Source organism: Calonectris borealis, chromosome 30, assembly GCF_964195595.1.
Source record: "Calonectris borealis chromosome 30, bCalBor7.hap1.2, whole genome shotgun sequence".
Lineage (NCBI taxonomy): Eukaryota > Metazoa > Chordata > Aves > Procellariiformes > Procellariidae > Calonectris > Calonectris borealis.
Genome location: NC_134341.1, coordinates 2,984,232 through 3,001,141, shown reverse-complemented (window position 1 = coordinate 3,001,141; position 16,910 = coordinate 2,984,232). Strand labels below are relative to the sequence as shown.

The 16,910-nt window shown below is 71.1% G+C and overlaps 2 protein-coding genes across 2 annotated transcripts; both read left to right on the top strand.

The window, feature by feature from the left end:
* The first annotated feature begins 4,525 nt into the window (after positions 1–4,525).
* OS9 (OS9 endoplasmic reticulum lectin) lies at positions 4,526–11,212 on the top strand. The gene is made up of 14 exons (XM_075133948.1): positions 4,526–4,700; positions 6,998–7,174; positions 7,283–7,346; positions 7,470–7,546; positions 7,667–7,765; positions 7,843–8,044; positions 8,138–8,260; positions 8,416–8,516; positions 8,622–8,664; positions 8,785–8,873; positions 9,004–9,261; positions 9,331–9,670; positions 9,762–9,871; positions 10,557–11,212. The coding sequence occupies exons 1-14, from the start codon at positions 4,533–4,535 to the stop codon at positions 10,686–10,688; spliced, it is 1,983 nt and encodes a 660-aa protein (XP_074990049.1). The 5' UTR covers positions 4,526–4,532; the 3' UTR covers positions 10,689–11,212.
* A 1,718-nt stretch (positions 11,213–12,930) lies between these two features.
* Positions 12,931–15,881, top strand: LOC142073643 (glycoprotein-N-acetylgalactosamine 3-beta-galactosyltransferase 1-A-like). The gene is made up of 3 exons (XM_075133642.1): positions 12,931–13,135; positions 13,363–14,027; positions 15,423–15,881. Exons 1-3 carry the CDS (start codon positions 12,931–12,933, stop codon positions 15,600–15,602), a joined length of 1,050 nt encoding a protein of 349 aa, XP_074989743.1. The 3' UTR covers positions 15,603–15,881.
* Positions 15,882–16,910: the final 1,029 nt, after the last annotated feature.

Genomic DNA, 16,910 nt, shown 5'->3' with positions numbered 1-16,910 from the left:
GCCCCAATGCCTCCCAGGGTAATCCAGTGTGTCCCAGTGCAACCCAGTGCCCCCAGCACCTCCCAGTGCCCCCAGTGCAAACCAGTGCAACCCAATGGCCCCAGTGCCTCCCAGGGTAATATGGTGCGTCCCAGTGCGTCCCAGTGCCCCCAGTGCAAACCAGTGCAACCCAATGGCCCCAATGCCTCCCAGGGTAATCCAGTGCATCCCAGTGCAACCCAGTGCCCCCAGTGCAAACCAGCGCAACCCAATGTCCCCAGTGCCTCCCAGGGTAATCCAGTGCGTCCCAGTGCAACCCAGTGCCCCCAGTGCAAACCAGTGCAACCCAATGGCCCCAATGCCTCCCAGGGTAATCCAGTGCGTCCCAGTGCACCCAGTGCCCCCAGCACCTCCCAGTGCCCCCAAGTGCAAACCAGTACCCCCAGCACAACCCAGTCGCTCCCAGTGCTACCCAGTGCCCCAAGTGCAGTCCGCTGCAAACCAGTGCCCCCAGCTCCTCCAAGTGCAACCCAGTGCAACCCAGTGTACACCAGTGCAACCTATTGCCCCCAGCACAAACCAGTGCAACCCAGCGTCCCCAGCACCTCCCAGTGCAACTCAGTGCCCCCAGTGTACCCAGTGCCCCCAGTGCAACCCACTGCAACCCAGAGCCCCCAGTGCAACCCAGTATAAACCAGTGCAAAACAGTGCCCCCAGCGCAACCCAGTGCAACCCAGCACCTCCCAGTGCAAACCAGAGCAAACCAGTGCAACCCAATGTCCCCAATGCCTCCCAGTGTAATCCAGTGCGTCCCAGTGCACCCAGTGCCCCCAGCAACTCCCAGTGCCCCCAAGTGCAAACCAGTACCCCCAGCGCAACCCAGTACCTCCCAGTGCCACCCAGTGCCCCAAGTGAGTCCGGTGCAAACCAGTGCCCCCAGTGCCCCCAGCTCCTCCAAGCGCAACCCAGTGCCTCCCAATGCAACCCAGTGTCCCCAGTGCAAACCAGTGCAACCCAGCATCCCCAGCACCTCCCAGTGCAACCCAGTGTACACCAGTGCAACCTATTGCCCACAGTGCAACCCAGTGCAACCCAGCATCCCCAGCACCTCTCAGTGCAACCCAGTGCAACCCAGTGTACACCAGTGCAACCTATTGCCGCCAGTGCAAACCAGTGCAACCCAGCGTCCCCAGCACCTCCCAGTGCAACTCAGTGCCCCCAGTGTACCCAGTGCCCCCAGTGCAACCCACTGCAACCCAGTGCCCCCAGTGCAACCCAGTATAAACGAGTGCAAAACAGTGCCCCCAGTGCAACCCAGTGCCTTGCAATGCAACCCAGTGCCCCCAGTGCAACCCGGTGCCCCCAATGCGAACCAGTGCAACCTGGTGCCCCCAGTGCAAACCAGTCCCCTCAGCACCTCCCAGTGCAACCCAGCACCTCCCAGTGCCCCCAGTGCAAACCAGTGCAACTCAGTACCTCCCAGTGCCCCCCGTGCAAACCAGTGCACCCAATACAAGCCAGCTCACATCAGTGCAACCCAGTGCAGCCCAGTGCTTCCCAATGCAACTTATTTCCTCCAGTGCAAACCAGTGCCCCCAGCACTTCCCAGGGCCCCCAGTGCAACCCCGTGCCCCAGTGCAAACCAGTGCCCCCAGCACCTCCCAGTGCCCCCAGCACCTCCCAGTGCAACCCAGTGCAATTGAGCGCAACCCAGTGGAAGCCAGTGCACACCAGTGCAACCCAGTGCAGCCCAGTGCCCCCCAGCGCAAACCAGTGCCCCCAGCGCAAACCAGTGCAACCCCGTTCCCCCAGTGCCCACCCGTGCAAACCACTGCCCCCGGTGCAAACCAGTGCAACCCAGTGCTCCCAGCTCCTCCCAGTGCCCCCAGTGTATCCAATGCCTCCCAGTGCAACCCAGTGCAACCTGGCGCCCCCAGCACCTCCCTGTGCCCCCAGTGCAAACCAGTGCCCCCAGTGCACCTAGTGCAGACCAATGCCCTCAGTGCAAACCAGTGCCCCCAGCTCCTCCAAGTGCAACCCAGTGCAGACCAGTGCCCCCCAGTACAACCCAGCCATCTGCCAGCAAAATCACCACGGCTCCCCAGTGTCTCCCAGTGCAACCCAGTGCCCCCAGCGCCTCTCAGTGTTCCCCCAATGCCTCCCAGTGCCCCCTGGTACCCCCTGTGCCCCCCAGCACCCCCGCAATGGCCATCTGCCGGCAAAATCACCATATCCCCCCCGAGCCCCCAGTGCAAACCAGTGCAACCCAGTGCCCCCAGTGCAACCCAGTGCAACCTGGTACCCCCAGCACCTCCCAGTGCCCCCAGTGCAACCCAGTACCCGCAGCACCTCCCAGCACCTCCAGTGCCCCAAGCACCTCCCAGTGCCCCCAGTGTCCCCAGCACCTCCCAGTGCCTCAGTGTCTCCCATGCCTCACACCGGCCACCCAGCATCCCCAGTGCAAACCAGTGCCTCCCAGTGCCCCCTCTCTGCTGTGCCCATGTGGCTGTACTCCCTCCAACATGCTCCCCAGTACCTCCAGTCCCCCCCAGTGCCCCCAGTACCCCCAGTGCCCTCACCTCGGGGTGGGTAAGGGTCCTGGCGGGGTTGGGGAGGGGGCCGGGGGTCTCAGCCCACGCTCATGGCTCTGCCCCCCACGACACCGGCCTGGGGACATGGGGACAGCGTCAGGGGCGGGGGGGGGGGGACACCCGCACCCCCAGCCCCACCCTGTGCTGGGGGGATCCAGGCGTCCTGCTACACCCAGTCCCCCCTGCCCCCCCCCCAGGGACATGGCCGCAGCCGGGGACCCCCCCGGGGGGCTTTGAGGGTTAAAGGGGGAGGGGCAGGATTGGGGGGGCTCACACAATGGGGGGAGCAATGGGGGGCAGGGGGGTGGGTGAATCCGGGGTGCAGCGGGGCCGGGGAGGGGCTGGGGGTGTTTGGGGGGAGCTGGGGGGGGGCGGGAGGCCCAGGGGATGCGGGGGGCGGGGAGAGGCCGGGGGGGTCCGGGGAATGCAGGGGGGGATGGGGGTGTCCGGGGGCTGGGGGATGCCGGGGGCGGCTGGGGGCATCCAGGGGTTTGGGGGGGCCCGGCGGCCTTGGAGGGTGCCGGGGGATGTGGGGGGGGGCTCGGGGCGATGTCGAGGCCGTGGGGCGGTGGCAGGTGCCATCCCCCGCCGCGACATGTCGCGACAAGGGCGGGGGACGGAGGGTGCTGGACGGCTCCGGCCCTACCTGGCTCCGCCGGCGGGTCCCGGCGCTCCGCGGCCGCGCACCGGCACCGGCACCGGCACCGGCAGCGGGGGGGGCGGGGGGGGGGGGGCAGGGCGCCCCCGGCGGCTCCGGCCGGGAACGGCACCGCCGCAGCCCCGGGAGGGGCGGGGGGGGAGCAGGGAGGGTCGGGGGGGGGGAACACAAAGCGGGGAGGGGGCGGCCGCCGGTGTCACCGTCGCATCGGGCCTGTCCCGGGGCGGGGAATCAGCCCCCCCCGGCCCCCTCCAGCGCGGCGGGGGCTCCGGCTGCCACAGGCCGGGCTTTGTGCCCACGCGTGGGCCGCACAACAGCCCCATTGAGCCGGGAGGGGCGGGGGGGGGGCCGGGGCCTGGGCTGCCTGCGCCCGGGGGGGGCGGGTTGGGGGGCTGGGCAGTTCGGGGGGGGGACTGGGAGGGTGCTGGGGGGAGGCTGGGGGGGGTGCTGGGGAGGTTGGGGGGATGTTGGGGGGATGCTGGGGGGGACTTGGGGGGTTGGGGGGACGTTGGGGGGTCCTGGGGAGTGCTGGGGGGAGGCTGGGAGGGGTGCTGGGGGGGCTGGGGGGATGTTGGGGGGATGTTGGGGTGCTGGGGGGGTTGGGGGGACGTTGGGGGGTCCTGGGGGGTGCTGGGGGGCGCGGGGGAGGGACGCCAGGGGTTACCGGGGCGCGTGGGGGCCGTAGGGAGATGGAGGGGGCGTGGGGGATGCGGGAGATGCTGGGGGGGCCCCGGCTGCCCCCCGCCGGGACCCACGGCCAGGGCGGGGTCTCGGGAGGGGGGGCGAGTGCGGGGGGGGGCCACGCGTGTGCGCGCTCGGGGCTCCCACGCACGTCCGTCGCCGTGTACACGGGGGCCTCACCTGGAGCGGGGCCGGGCCCCCCCCCGGCTCCGGTAATCACGTGATTCCCCCCCCCTCCCCGGGATGCTCTACCTCCCTCCACCAATCAGGCCGCCGGGATCGCCTGCATCCCGCTCGGCCAATAGGAGGCCGGCAGGCGCGCCGCCGCCCTGCGCCTTTAAGAGCCCGGCGTTGCGTCATCGCGGCCGGCTGCGCCCCGCCTCGCGATTGGCTGCCGCCTGCGCTGACTCAGCCCAATCGCCTCACTGCCGGGAGGGGCCGCCGCCCTCCCACCGCGGCCTCAATCCCGGCGGCGTCATCGCCCGGCTCCGACCAATAGAAGCCGAGATAAGCGCTGACGGGCAGGCGTGCGGCCCAACCGTCGCGCGGGCCGCCGGTGGGCGGGGCGGGCGCGGGGAGGCGGCGGGCGGAAGCGGCAGGCGGTGGGGGGGGGGGGGGGGAAGATGGCGGCGCGGCGGGGCCCGGGCCCGGGGCCGGCGCTGCTGGTGGTGCTGGCGGTGCTGGGCCCGGGGCGGCCGCTGCGGGGGGCCCGCGCCGCCCTCAACCTGCAGGAGCTGAGCGAGCTCAAGTACGGCCTCGAGATCCTCGCCGAGCCCGTGCTGGCCGGGCAGGTGGGCCGCGGCGGGGACGGGCGGCGGCCCGGGGCGGTTACCGGGGGCGGGGGTACGGGCACCAGCCGGGGGTCCTGCCGGAGATGAGGGCACCGGCTGGAGGTCGGGGGCACCGGCCCGGGGTCGTTCCGGGGGGGGGACCCTACCGGGGTCGGGGGCACCGGCTGGGGGTCAGGGATACCGGCCTGGGGTCCCTACCGGGGTCGGGGACACCGGCTGGGGGTCAGGGATACCGGCCTGGGGTCCCTACCGGGGTCGGGGACACCGGCTGGGGGTCAGGGATACCGGCCTGGGGTCCCTACCGGGGTCGGGGGCACCGGCTGGGGGTCAGGGATACCGGCCTGGGGTCCCTACCGGGGTCGGGGACACCGGCTGGGGGTCAGGGATACCGGCCTGGGGTCCCTACCGGGGTCGGGGACACCGGCTGGGGGTCAGGGATACCGGTCTGGGGTCCCTACCGGGATCGGGGGCACCGGCTGGGGGTCAGGGATACCGGCCTGGGGTCCCTACCGGGATCGGGGACACCGGCTGGGGGTCAGGGATACCGGCCTGGGGTCCCTACCGGGATCGGGGACACCGGCTGGGGGTCAGGGATACCGGTCTGGGGTCCCTACCGGGATCGGGGGCACCGGCTGGGGGTCAGGGATACCGGTCTGGGGTCCCTACCGGGATCGGGGGCACCGGCTGGGGGTCAGGGATACCGGTCTGGGGTCCCTACCGGGATCGGGGGCACCGGCTGGGGGTCAGGGATACCGGTCTGGGGTCCCTACCGGGATCGGGGGCACCGGCCCGGCGTCGTTCCGGGGGCGGGGGGACCCTACCGGGATCGGGGGCACCGGCTGGGGGTCAGAGATAGCGGCCTGGGGTCCCTACCGGGATCGGAGGCACCGGCCCGGGATCGGGGGCACCAGCCCAGCGTCCTACCGGACATCGGGGGCATAGGCCGGAGCGGGGGAACCGGCCCGGGGTCCTACCGGGGCTTGGGGGGACCGTACCGGGGTTGTGGGCACCGGTTCAGGGTCCTACTGGGGACGAGGGCAGTGGCCTGGGCTGGCACCGGGGACGAGGGCACCGGCCCGGGGTGGTACCAGGACTGGGGCTACCGGCCCGGGGGTCCCACCAGAGACAAAAGCACCGGCCCGGGGTCCTACCAGGGCTTGGGGGTACCGTACTGGGCGCGGGGGCACCGGCCCGCAGTCCCTACCGGGGTCGGGGGCAGCCGTCAGGTCCTGCCGGGGCGGGGGCACCGGCCCGGGATCAGGGGCACCGGCCCAGAGTCCTACCGGGCACGGGCCGGGGCTCCTACTGGGGACGGGAGCACCGGCCTGGGGTGGTACCAGGACTGCGGGCACTGGCCCGAGGGTCCCGCCGGAGACAAAGGCACCGGCCCGAGGTCCTAGCGGGGACCGGGGCTCGACCTGGGGTCATACCGGGGGGATACCGGGGACAGTGGCACTGTCCCGGGGTGGTGCCAAGGACGGGGACGCTGGCCGGGGGCTGTACTGGGGACCGGCCCTGGGCGGGGACAGGACTTGGGGAGGAAACGGGCTGTGAGGTGTCACCCAGGGGTCATACTGGGAGCACTGGGACTGGACTGGGGAGTCCGTACCTCTCTCGCCTCCCGCTCGCCTCCGTTGAGCAGCTCCCAGCAGCCGTGGGGCGCAGCTGAGCCTGGGGCGTCCCCGGGGCGATGGGGATGGTGACCCCCCACCCGCTTGGCGCTCGATGGGGCCGCGGCTCCTGCACCCATCGGCAGCAGCGCCGCTCGCCGCGGAGCAAAGTCCCTTCTCTGAAGGGTGGGGACCAGCCCCCGCCCAGCGCCTTGGCTCCCCGGATTTGGCAGCGGGGGGGGGCACCCGCCCACAGGCAGCTGCTGCCGTGTGTCCCCTGCCACCGTCCTGCGCCGGGTGACTTTGAGCTGTTGGGCGCGAGCCACCGAGCAGCCCGTGACGGGGGGCGGCCCAGAGCCCCCTGACACCTGCTGGGGGGTGGGGGGCAGCAGCGACAGATCTGTCCCCCCACCTTGTGCCCATGTCGCAGCCCTTTACTGGGCTGGGCTTACCCGTGGCAGGGAGAAAGGGGGAAACTGAGGCACAGGGGGTGGGGCTGTGGTTTGCCCTGAATTCCCCGGGGGGTGGGTAGCAGGGGGGAAGTGGTGATGGGCCCCATCCTGAGACACGCCGCCCGGCCGGACTCCTGGGTCCTTTGTCTGGTCCCCGGGGACCCTAACAGGTTCCGGTACCCAGGCGTGCCCCCCCCCTCCCCAAGCCTCTGCCATGTGTCCCTCCCCCCGCCAGCGCCAGGCGGAGGATGTGGTGACGGTGGCGTCAAAGTTCAAGCAGCGCTACGAGTGTCGGCTCCCGCCCGCGGCCGTCCGGCGCCAGCCCGACCCCGAGGAGGAGGCGCAACTCTACAATGGCTCCGGCGTCGCCGAGCTCCTGCGCCCCATGGGAGCCGCCCCGTGCCTCGTCAAGGTGGGACCTGGCAGGTGGGGGGGGGGGGACGGACGCAGGGTGGGAAGCGGGGGGGTCACCCCATGGTCTCCATCCTGATCCTGTGGTTTTTTCCCCTGTCTTTTCCAGACCAAGGACTGGTGGACGTATGAGTTCTGCTACGGGAAGCACATCCAGCAGTACCACGTGGAAGGTGCCGGGGACGGTGACACGGCATGGGGGGGGGGGGGGCGGCGGGAAGGGACAGGTCATCCCTGATGTCGTGTCCCCCCCCCTCCTCGAGTGCCGCCCGCGCGACTCTTGCCTCTCGCCGCAGAGTCGGAGATCAAAGGAGACGTCCTCTTTCTCGGCTACTACCAGTCAGCGTTCGACTGGGACGACGAGACGGCCAAGGTCTGGGCTCCCCCCTCCCCAGTGACGCCACCGTCCCCTCGCCCAACCCTCTTACGAGACAGCGGGGAATCTCCGGGAGTTCCCGTCCCCACCCCGTCCCCCCCCTCCCCGTCCCCCCAGGCCTCCAAGCAGCACCGGCTGAAGCGGTACCACAGCCAGAGCTACGTCAACGGCTCCCGGTGCGACCTCACCGGCCGAGCCAGGGAGGCCGAAGTCCGGGTAAGGTGACACGGGTGCGGTGGCGCTTGTGTCCCCGCGGCGGCGGTGGTGGCGGTGCCTGACGGCTCTCGCCCCAGTTCCTGTGCGAGGAGGGGGCCGGCGACTACATCGCCCGGGTGGATGAACCCCAATCCTGCTCCTACGTCCTGACCGTCCACACCACCCGCATCTGCCACCACCCTTTCCTGCGCCCGCCGGCCGGCGCCGCGCCGCAGCCCATCCTCTGCCAGCCGGCGCTCAGCCCGGCGCAGTACGTCGAGTACGTCCGCGCCCAAGTCTGTGAGTATCGGGGGGAACCCCCCCCCCTCCCCCGCCTCGGCAGGCAAGGGGACCCCAGCAGAGGGGTGACCCGGGTCCCCTCTGTCCCTCCAGCTGACACCAAACGGAAGGTGGAGGAGATCTCGGAGGAGCTCAAGACGTTGGACACGAGGCTGTGGAGCGAGAGGGACGCCGAGACCCCCGCACAGCCTCCTGAGGGCACCCCGGCGGCCCACGGTGACAGCACAGCCCCTGTCCCCTCCTCGCCCTGTCCCCTCCTCGTCCCCGCGGTGAAGCGCAGCTCAGGGAGCCGCCGCGGGCGTTTGCTGGCCGGGGCAACGTGCTCGGAGCTGCCCGGTGCCAGCCGTGCCTGTCCCCTCCTCCCGTGCCAGCCACGCCGGGGGACGAACCAGACCCAGCCAAGGAGGCGGCTTTTTGGGAACGGGTGCGCGAGGTGACCGGCAAGGCCAGCAGCCAGCAGGACAGCGTCAGGGTGAGTCCCCAGCGTCCTCGGGGACGTCCTTGTGGCCACCGGCGAGGACGAGCAGAGCCGGAGCAGTTTCGGGCTCCCACTCCATCACCCGTCTCCTTCCCGCAGGCGGAGGAGCCGTCCCCAAAGGCAGCCGGTGGCCAGGCGGCTGGTGAGTCCCCGGGGCGGGGGGGTGGCCGGCGGTGGCTGCTCCGTGTCCCCCCCCGTGCGTGGCGCGGGCCTTCGCCGTCCCCGTCCTTCCCGCCTCTCTCTTTTGGTGGTCGCCTTGTAGATACCCGGAAGAAAATCCATTTCAAAGTGATCAGGAGCCCCGGGGACCTGCTGCAGTTCATCGAGGAGCTGAAGGAGAGCACCAAGAAGGTGGGTGACCACCTGCACCCTGCCCCAGGCCCACCCGTGGTGGAGACGGGCCCCCCGGGCAGCTTCTCCATGCCTCAGTTTCCCCATCGGCACCAAGGGATGTTCACGAGAACCTTCCCTCTGCTTCCAGGCCAAGGAGAAGGCAAGCGAGGAGGAGGAGGAGGCAGCGGCGAAGGCTTCCCCGGATCCCCCCGTCCCTGAGGAGCCCCCAGCAGGCGAGAGGGAGCGACCGGAGGAGGAAGAAGAGGATGAGGAGGAAGACGGGGACCTTCTGGGTGGCTTCGAGAAGGAGCTGGAGGCCGTCCTGCTGCCCCGGGAGCAGATGGCCCAGCTGAAAGAGGAGGTGAAGACCGAGATGGAGAAGGAATTTGACAACATCATCAATGAGGTGGGTCACCGCGCTGGGGACCCCCTGGCTGGGCTGGGGACCCCCTCTTGACCCCCCTGTCACCCACAGGTGGAGGACGAGCTGGAGACGGAGGGGCTGAAGGGGGAGTTTGACCGTAACCAGGCCTCCAAGTCCTTGGCCTCCACCCTCAACCGCCTCATGGACAAGCTGGACGGGGGTGGCCCCAGCCCGGGAGGGGAGAAGGAGGAAGAGGAGGGGGCCGGGAGGAAGGCCAGCCCCGATCCCCCGGCCGATGGGCGAGTGCGGGTGCGGGTGAGCAGGATCGGGCCCCCCAGCGCCCGGCAGCGGGAGCCCCCCCAGCGGGAGATGGGTCGGGACAACCCCCAGCTCCACCACATCGAGAGCGAGGTCCGGGAGCTGCTGGCCAAGGAGGGGCTGCGGGCCGAAGGTAGGGGTTGGGGAGGGGGGGGGGCTACGACTGGGGGTACCCCCCTGCCCACCCCCAGCCCCCCCATCACCCTCCGTCCTCCCTCTCGCAGGGAAAATCGAGATCAAGATCGTGACGACGGGGGGGGGTGACGAGGACGACGCGCACTGGCTGTCGGAGGAGGACACCAAGAACCTCAAGGAGATCTTCTTCAACATCCTGGTGAGCCGGGGGAAACTGAGGCACGGGGGGGGGGGAGCTGGGACACCCCCCGGTGCTGCAGCCGCCTTGGGGGGTGGATGGTGCCCTGCAGTGGGGGGTGGGGATGTCCCCAGAGCGGCTGGCAGGGGGTGTCCCCCCCCATGGTTCGTGTGTCCCCCCCCTCCCGGCTCGTGTCCCCCCCGCCCATGGCTCGTGTGTCCCCCCCCTCCCGGCTCGTGTCCCCCCCGCCCATGGCTCGTGTCGCCCCCCCCATGGCTCGTGTCCCCCCCCCCCCATGGCTCGTGTCCCCCCCCCCCCATGGCTCGTGTTCCCCCCCCCGATGGCTCGTGTCCCCCCCCATGGCTCGTGTCCCCCCCTCCATGGCTCATGTTCCCCCCCCCCCCCATGGCTCATGTGTCGTCGCCCCCCATGGCTCGTGTTCCCCCCCCCCCCCCATGGCTCGTGTCCCCCCTGCTATGGCTCATGTCCCCCCGATGGCTCGTGTCCCCCCCCCATGGCTCGTGTTCCCCCCCCCCCATGGCTCGTGTCCCCCCTGCTATGGCTCATGTCCCCCCCATGGCTCGTGTGTGTCCCCCCCCCCATGGCTCGTGTCCCCCCCCCCATGGCTCGTGTCCCCCCCCCGATGGCTCGTGTCCCCCCCCTGATGGCTCGTGTGTCCCCCCCCCATGGCTCGTGTCCCCCCCAGATCCAGGGCACGGAGGAGGCGCAGAAGGAGCGGCGGCGGCAGCAGGCGCTGGAGGACAACTACCGCTTCGTCTGGGGGGGGGGCCGGGACGAGCCCCAGCCCCCCGGGGACTCTGAGGACCCCGACTTCTGACCCCCCCCACCCCAGCCCCAGACTCATGGCTTTGCCCCACCCCCCACCCTGCCGTGGGGCTGGACGTGGGACCCCCGGGAAGGGTGTTGATGTCCCATGGGGGGGTGCCCCCCACCCCGGCGGTGCCCCCCACCCCGGCGGTGCTCCCCAAGGGGGGAGCTTGGACTGTTTTGGGGCAGGGGGGGGGCATCTCGCTGTGTCCTCCCTTGGGGGGGGACTCTGCCCTGAGGACGGGCGCATTTGTGACATGAATGAGCTGGGGGGGGGAGTGATTTGGGGGGGGGCGGATTGTGATTTGGGGAGTGGGAGTGTGATTTAGGGGGTGGTGTGGTTGGGGGGGGTGGATGGTGATTTGGGGGGGGGGTGTCCCGTTGTTGCCACTGGAGCCATTTGTGCCCCCCCCCGCCCCGTTCCCGCGAGGGGAGCTCTCTCATAATGAGATGTAACGAGGTCGTTAGGCCTCTGGCCCTGCCCCCCCCCTCCCCCCCCGGCCTTTTTATCAATAAACCGAGGTCACCCCCGGCTGTGTCTGTGTCCCCTGCCTGCACCCCCCCATGTCCTCTGCCTGTACCCGAGTCCCCTGCCCCCTGGTGTCCCCCGCCTGCCCCCCCCCCGTGTCCTCTGCCTGTACCCGAGTCCCCTGCCCCCTGGTGTCCCCTGCCTGCCCCCCCTGTGTCCTCTGCCTGTACCCGAGTCCCCTGCCCCCTGGTGTCCCCTGCCTGCCCCCCCTGTGTCCTCTGCCTGTACCCGAGTCCCCTGCCCCCTGGTGTCCCCTGCCTGCCCCCCCTGTGTCCCCTGCCTGTACCCGAGTCCCCTGCCCCCTGGTGTCCCCTGCCTGCCCCCCCTGTGTCCTCTGCCTGTACCCGAGTCCCCTGCCCCCTGGTGTCCCCTGCCTGCCCCCCCTGTGTCCCCTGCCTGTACCTGAGCCCCCTGCCCCCTGCGTCCCCTGCCTGTGCCCCGAGCTCCCTGCCTGTCTCCTGCCTGTACCCCAAGCCCCCGGCCCCCTGTGTCCCCTGCCTGTGCCCTGCTTGTACCCGAGTCCCCTGCCCCCCCGTGTCCCCTGCCTGCCCCCCCCGTGTCCCCTGCCTGTACCCCGAATCCCCTGCCCCCCGTGTCCCCTGCCCGTACCCCGAGCCCCCTGCCCCCCGTGTCCCCTGCCCGTACCCCGAGCCCCCTGCCCCCCGTGTCCCCTGCCTGTACCCCGAGCCCCCTGCCCCCCATGTCCCCTGCCTGTCCCCTGCCTGTGCCCCGAGCCCCCTCCCCCCCCGTGTCCCTTGCCTGCCCCCGCCGTGCTGCCCCTTACAGCCCCCCCGGGCAGGACCCGGCATCCCCCCCCGCCCCCCCACGAGGGTTGCCAAGGGGAGGGGTGGTGGGCAGGCGGCAGCGAATCGGAGCCAGGGTGGGGCGGGGGCTCGTGTGGTGCTGGCCAATGGGAGCGGCGGGGGGCGGGGCGCGCTGCTGAGCCGCGGCGGCGGGAGCGGGGACCCCCGGGGAGAGCGGGACCCCCGGGACTGATCGGGACCCCCGGAGGGAGCGGAGCCAGCGGGACCCCCCGAGACCCCCGGGACTGATCGGGACCCCCGGAGGGAGCGGAGCCAGCGGGACCCCCGAGACCCCCGGGACTGATCGGGACCCCCGGAGGGAGCGGAGCCAGCGGGACCCCCGAGACCCCGGGACCGACTGAGACCCCCGGCACTGACCGGGACCCCCGACCCCCGCTCCCAGGTGAGGTGCGGGCGGGAGCCCGACCCCGGGACCACCCCGGCCCCCGTGCTCCCACCTACCCCCCCCCGCACCGCGGTCCCTCGTGTCCCCCCTTCACCCTCCTGCCCCGCTCCCCCCTCCCGTTTGCCCCCCGAGACCCCCCTGGGGGCTGCGGGGAACCCAGGCGTCCGGGAGGGGGTGGGGCTGCCCCCCCTTTAACTTAGAATGGGGGGGTCCGTGTCACCCCTCTGTGCCTCGCAGATATCCGGGGGGGGGTCCTGGTGTGGGGTGCCAGCTCTGCCACCCCCCACAGGTGTCACTCCCCGTGGGTGTCATCACCTCCCCGTGGGTGTCACACACACAACCCCCCCCCCCCGTGGGTCCTGTCACCCCCCCGTGGACTTTGCCATGGGGTTTCCATGGCCGGTGGCAGCTGCAGATCAGGCTGTGACAGATGGGGGACGTCACGGGGGGGGGGGACGTCACGGGGGGGTCCACACTGACCCCCCCCCGCCCTGTGCCCAGGCCACGCGGCACCATGTTGCTGCCGGGCCTCAAGAGCGCGTGGCTGCCCTTCCACGGGGGCTTCTTCGTGGGCTTCACCGCCACCTTCCTCCTCCTCCACGGCGTCCTGCTGCCCCGGGCCGTGCCCCCTGCCAGCCAGGACCCCCGGGGGGACGATGACCCCCCGGTGGCGTCCCGGTCCCCAGCGATCTACGGTGTGGCCCCAGCAGGCTCTGCAGGTGGGTGACGCTGCGGCAGGGGACACTGAGCCACTAAGTGGGGACCACAGCTGGTTTTGGGGTCTCTGGTGGGGTGGGGTAGGGCGCGTGGGGATCCCACCCACCCAGCTGCTCCAATTGGGGTGGGGGGCTGAGGATCACCCCCCACCCATGTGCCGTGGGACCAACGGGGTGGTCCCCACCGTCACCAACACGGCGCCGTCCCCCCCCCTCCACGGCGGCGGCAGGCGAGGACGCCGGGGAAGCGCGGGCGCTGTACGAGCGGGTGCGCATCCTGTGCTGGGTGATGACGGGGCCCCGCAACCTGGAGACCAAGGCCCGGCACGTGCGGGCCACCTGGGCACGCCACTGCAACGTGGCCCTCTTCATGAGCTCGGAGCCGGACGAGCGCTTCCCCGCCGTGGGGCTGCCCGTCCAGGAGGGCCGCCACCAGCTCTACTGGAAGACCATCCGCGCCTTCCAGTACGTGCACCAGCACCACCTGGACCAGGCCGACTGGTTCCTCAAGGCGGACGACGACACCTTCGTGGTGGTGGCCAACCTGCGCTGGCTGCTGGCCGGCCACCCCCCCGAGCGCCCCATCTACTTCGGCAAGCGCTTCAAGCCCTTCGTCAAGCAGGGCTACATGAGCGGCGGGGCGGGCTACGTGCTCAGCAAGGAGGCCCTGCGGCGCTTCGTGGCCGCCTTCGCCACCCGCACGTGCACCCACACCAGCGCCGTGGAGGACCTGGCCCTGGGCCAGTGCCTGGAGAAGGTGGGGGTGGAGGCGGGCGACTCGCGGGACACGCGGGGCCGCGAGACCTTCCACCCCTTCCTGCCCGAGTCCCACCTCACTGACAAGTTCTCCCAGAGCTTCTGGTACCGGAGCTACTGCTACTACCCCATTGTGGAGGTACGTGGCACCTCCCGGGGCTCCCGTCCATGGATGTTCCCCTTTCATCCTGCCCGCGTGGGCAGGGGCAGCTGCTAGGGCCCTGAGGTGGCCACAGTTCCCCCACTCATGGCCACGGTCTCCCCACTCATGGCCACGGTCACCCCACTCATGACCATGGTCCCCCATGCATGGCCATGTTCCCTCCCATGCACCACCATAGTCCTCCATGCATGGCCATGGGCCCCCGTGCACGGCGATGATCCACCTCGCACGGCCATGTTGTCCCCGCGATGCATGGCCGTGGTCCTCTTTGCGTGGACATGATCCCCTTTGCACAGCCATGGTCCCCCATGCATGGTCCTGATCCTGCTTGCATGGCCATGGTGTCCCCGCAGTGCATGACCGTGGTCTCCCATGCATGGCTGTAGCATCCCCCACCCATTGATGGCCACGGTTCCCCCATGCATGGCTGTAGCGTCCCCCCCATGCATGCTTGTGGTGTCCCCATCCATGGCCGTGGTGTCCCCACAATGCTTGGCCATGGTGACCTTCCCATGCATGGCCATGGTGTCCCTCCATGCACAGCCACTGTTCCTCCATGTGGAACCACGGTGGCCACGGTCTCCCACGCACGGCCACGATCCCATTTGCACGGCCATGGTGTCCATGAAATGCATGGTCAAGGTCCCCCGGACATGGCCATCGTCCCCTTACGCTTGACCGTAGTGTCCCCGCCATGCATGACCATGGCACCCCTCCCACATGGTGTCCCCATCTGTGGCCATGGTGTCCCCACAACGCATGGCCGCGGTCCCCCATGGGTGGCCATGGTGACCTCCCCATGCCTGGCTGTAGTGTCCCCCCCCAGTGTGTGGTCATGGTGTCCCCATCCATGTCTGTGGTGTCCCCCCGCCCCCCCATGCATGGCCACAGTACCCCCACGCGTGGCCGTGACCCCCGTGACAGTCTCTGCTCCCCACTCAGCCCTGCCCCCCCCACCCCAGCCGCTGCCCGGCAAAGCCGCCCGTGGTGCCCCCCCCCCGCCCTGGCACCCAGCCACGTTTCCCGGCGGGGGGTTGGGGGGGGGCCCCGCTCCGGTGGTGCTGAGCTGGAGTTAAGAGCATCAGCGGGGCTGGCACCGCGCCACGCTGGGGCTGGGCACCGCCGTCACTGGGCACCCCGGGGGGGGGTCACCATGGGGGGGGGGGGCCAGGCTGGGGGGAGCTGCTCCCAATGCCCCCCACCGCACTCAGAGAGACCCGGCCAGAGACCACGGTGATGGGCTCAGGGTGGGGGAAGAGCCTCCAGTCCCCACCCTCCCTCCTGCCCTGTGGCATCAATGGGTGAGGGGGGGTATTGGGTGCCCGGTGCCCCCCCCCCACCTCCCCCAGCCCCCCCCCATCTGTGCCCCAGGGCTCCCAGTGCTGCTCGGACCTGTCGGTGTCGTTCCACTACGCGAGCGGGGAGCAGATGTACGCGCTGGAGTACCTGACCCACCGCCTGCGCCCCTACGGCTACCGGCCCCGCTACCGCCCCACCCTGCCCCCCCGCGCCCCCCCAGACCCCCTGGCCCCCAACACCACCCTGCCCTAGCCCGGACCCCTCCTCTCCACCGGGACAGCCGCTCTTGGTGGCCATTGCTGGGGTGTCGGTGGTCACGGGGGCTGGTTTGGGGGTCAGGGAGAGCGGGTGGGGGTGGTGCCCCCCCAGTGTCTGCAACGGGATGGCGGGGCTGGTGTGGGTGCTGCCCACGGGTGAAGGGCCCCCCCCCCCCGGGTGGCGTTGGGATGGGGGCATGGCCCCCTCCCTGCATGGCCCCGGGCAAGGGGCCAGGGGTCCTGGGGAGGGGCCGGGGTGGGCTGGGGGGACCCATGGGTGCTGCCATGCGCCCCCCACCCCCCCGGTCTCAGCCCCCCCCAATTAAAGCCCTTTGCCCAGGGTGGAGCAGCCAGTTCCTCGTTTGGGTGCGTCCGTGCCACGTGGTGCCACCGCCACGGTGACCGCTGGAGGCCTGCCACGCGGTGCCACCGCCACTGCCGGGGCCACCACCGGGGCGCGGGGTGCAGCCCCCACCCCCCCACCCCGAGACAGGGTCACCCACGTTTTGGGGGTGAAGCTGACCCCATGTTTTGGGGGGGGGGGGTCCCTGGAGCAGGGAGGCAGCTGGGCGGGGGGGGGGGGGGGCCGAGCTGGGGCTGCCCCCGCCCCGGGGCTGGGCAGGATCGGGCCCTCCCTGGGAGGTGCTGGACGGGACGGTGAGCGGCAGGTACCCGATCCGGCACCGGGGTGGGGGGACGGGGACGGGGACGGGGTCCCTGTGGGGTGGGAACCCCCCCACGTATCGTCCCATTACTGCCTTGGGGACCCCAAATGCCCTGGGCCCCCCCCAGGTTCCTGCCTCCCCCCCCCCGTCTCCCTCACACCCCAGCCAGACCCGCGTGGCCTTAATTAGTGGCTGATAATGAGATTTGCTGGAATTGGATGTCCCTGATCTGGCGGGGGGGGGGGCATGGGATGGTGGGGGGGGTCACGGCGGGGCAGGGGGCTGGTGGCCTTGGGGGGGACCGTGGGGGACTGGGGAGGACATGGGGGCTGGGAGGAACCGGGGGCTCTGAAAGGGGGGGGGGGGTGGCTTTGGGAGGGACCAGGGGGACACATGGAAGGGGACAGGGAGGGATTTGGGGGGGGGGACCTCAGCAGGACACGGAGCTGGTGGCTTGGGTGGGGGGCAGAGCCATGGGCAGGGTCCCACTGTGATGGGGGGGGGGCAGTTGCTTTTGGGGGGGGGGTCTGTGGGTGATGGGACCCCACATCAGACCCCAAGGTGGCGGGGGGGGGGAAGATCCCCTCCCACCCCCTGTCCCCATCTCCCCTCAGCCCCCGGGACGCAGTGGTGGGGCC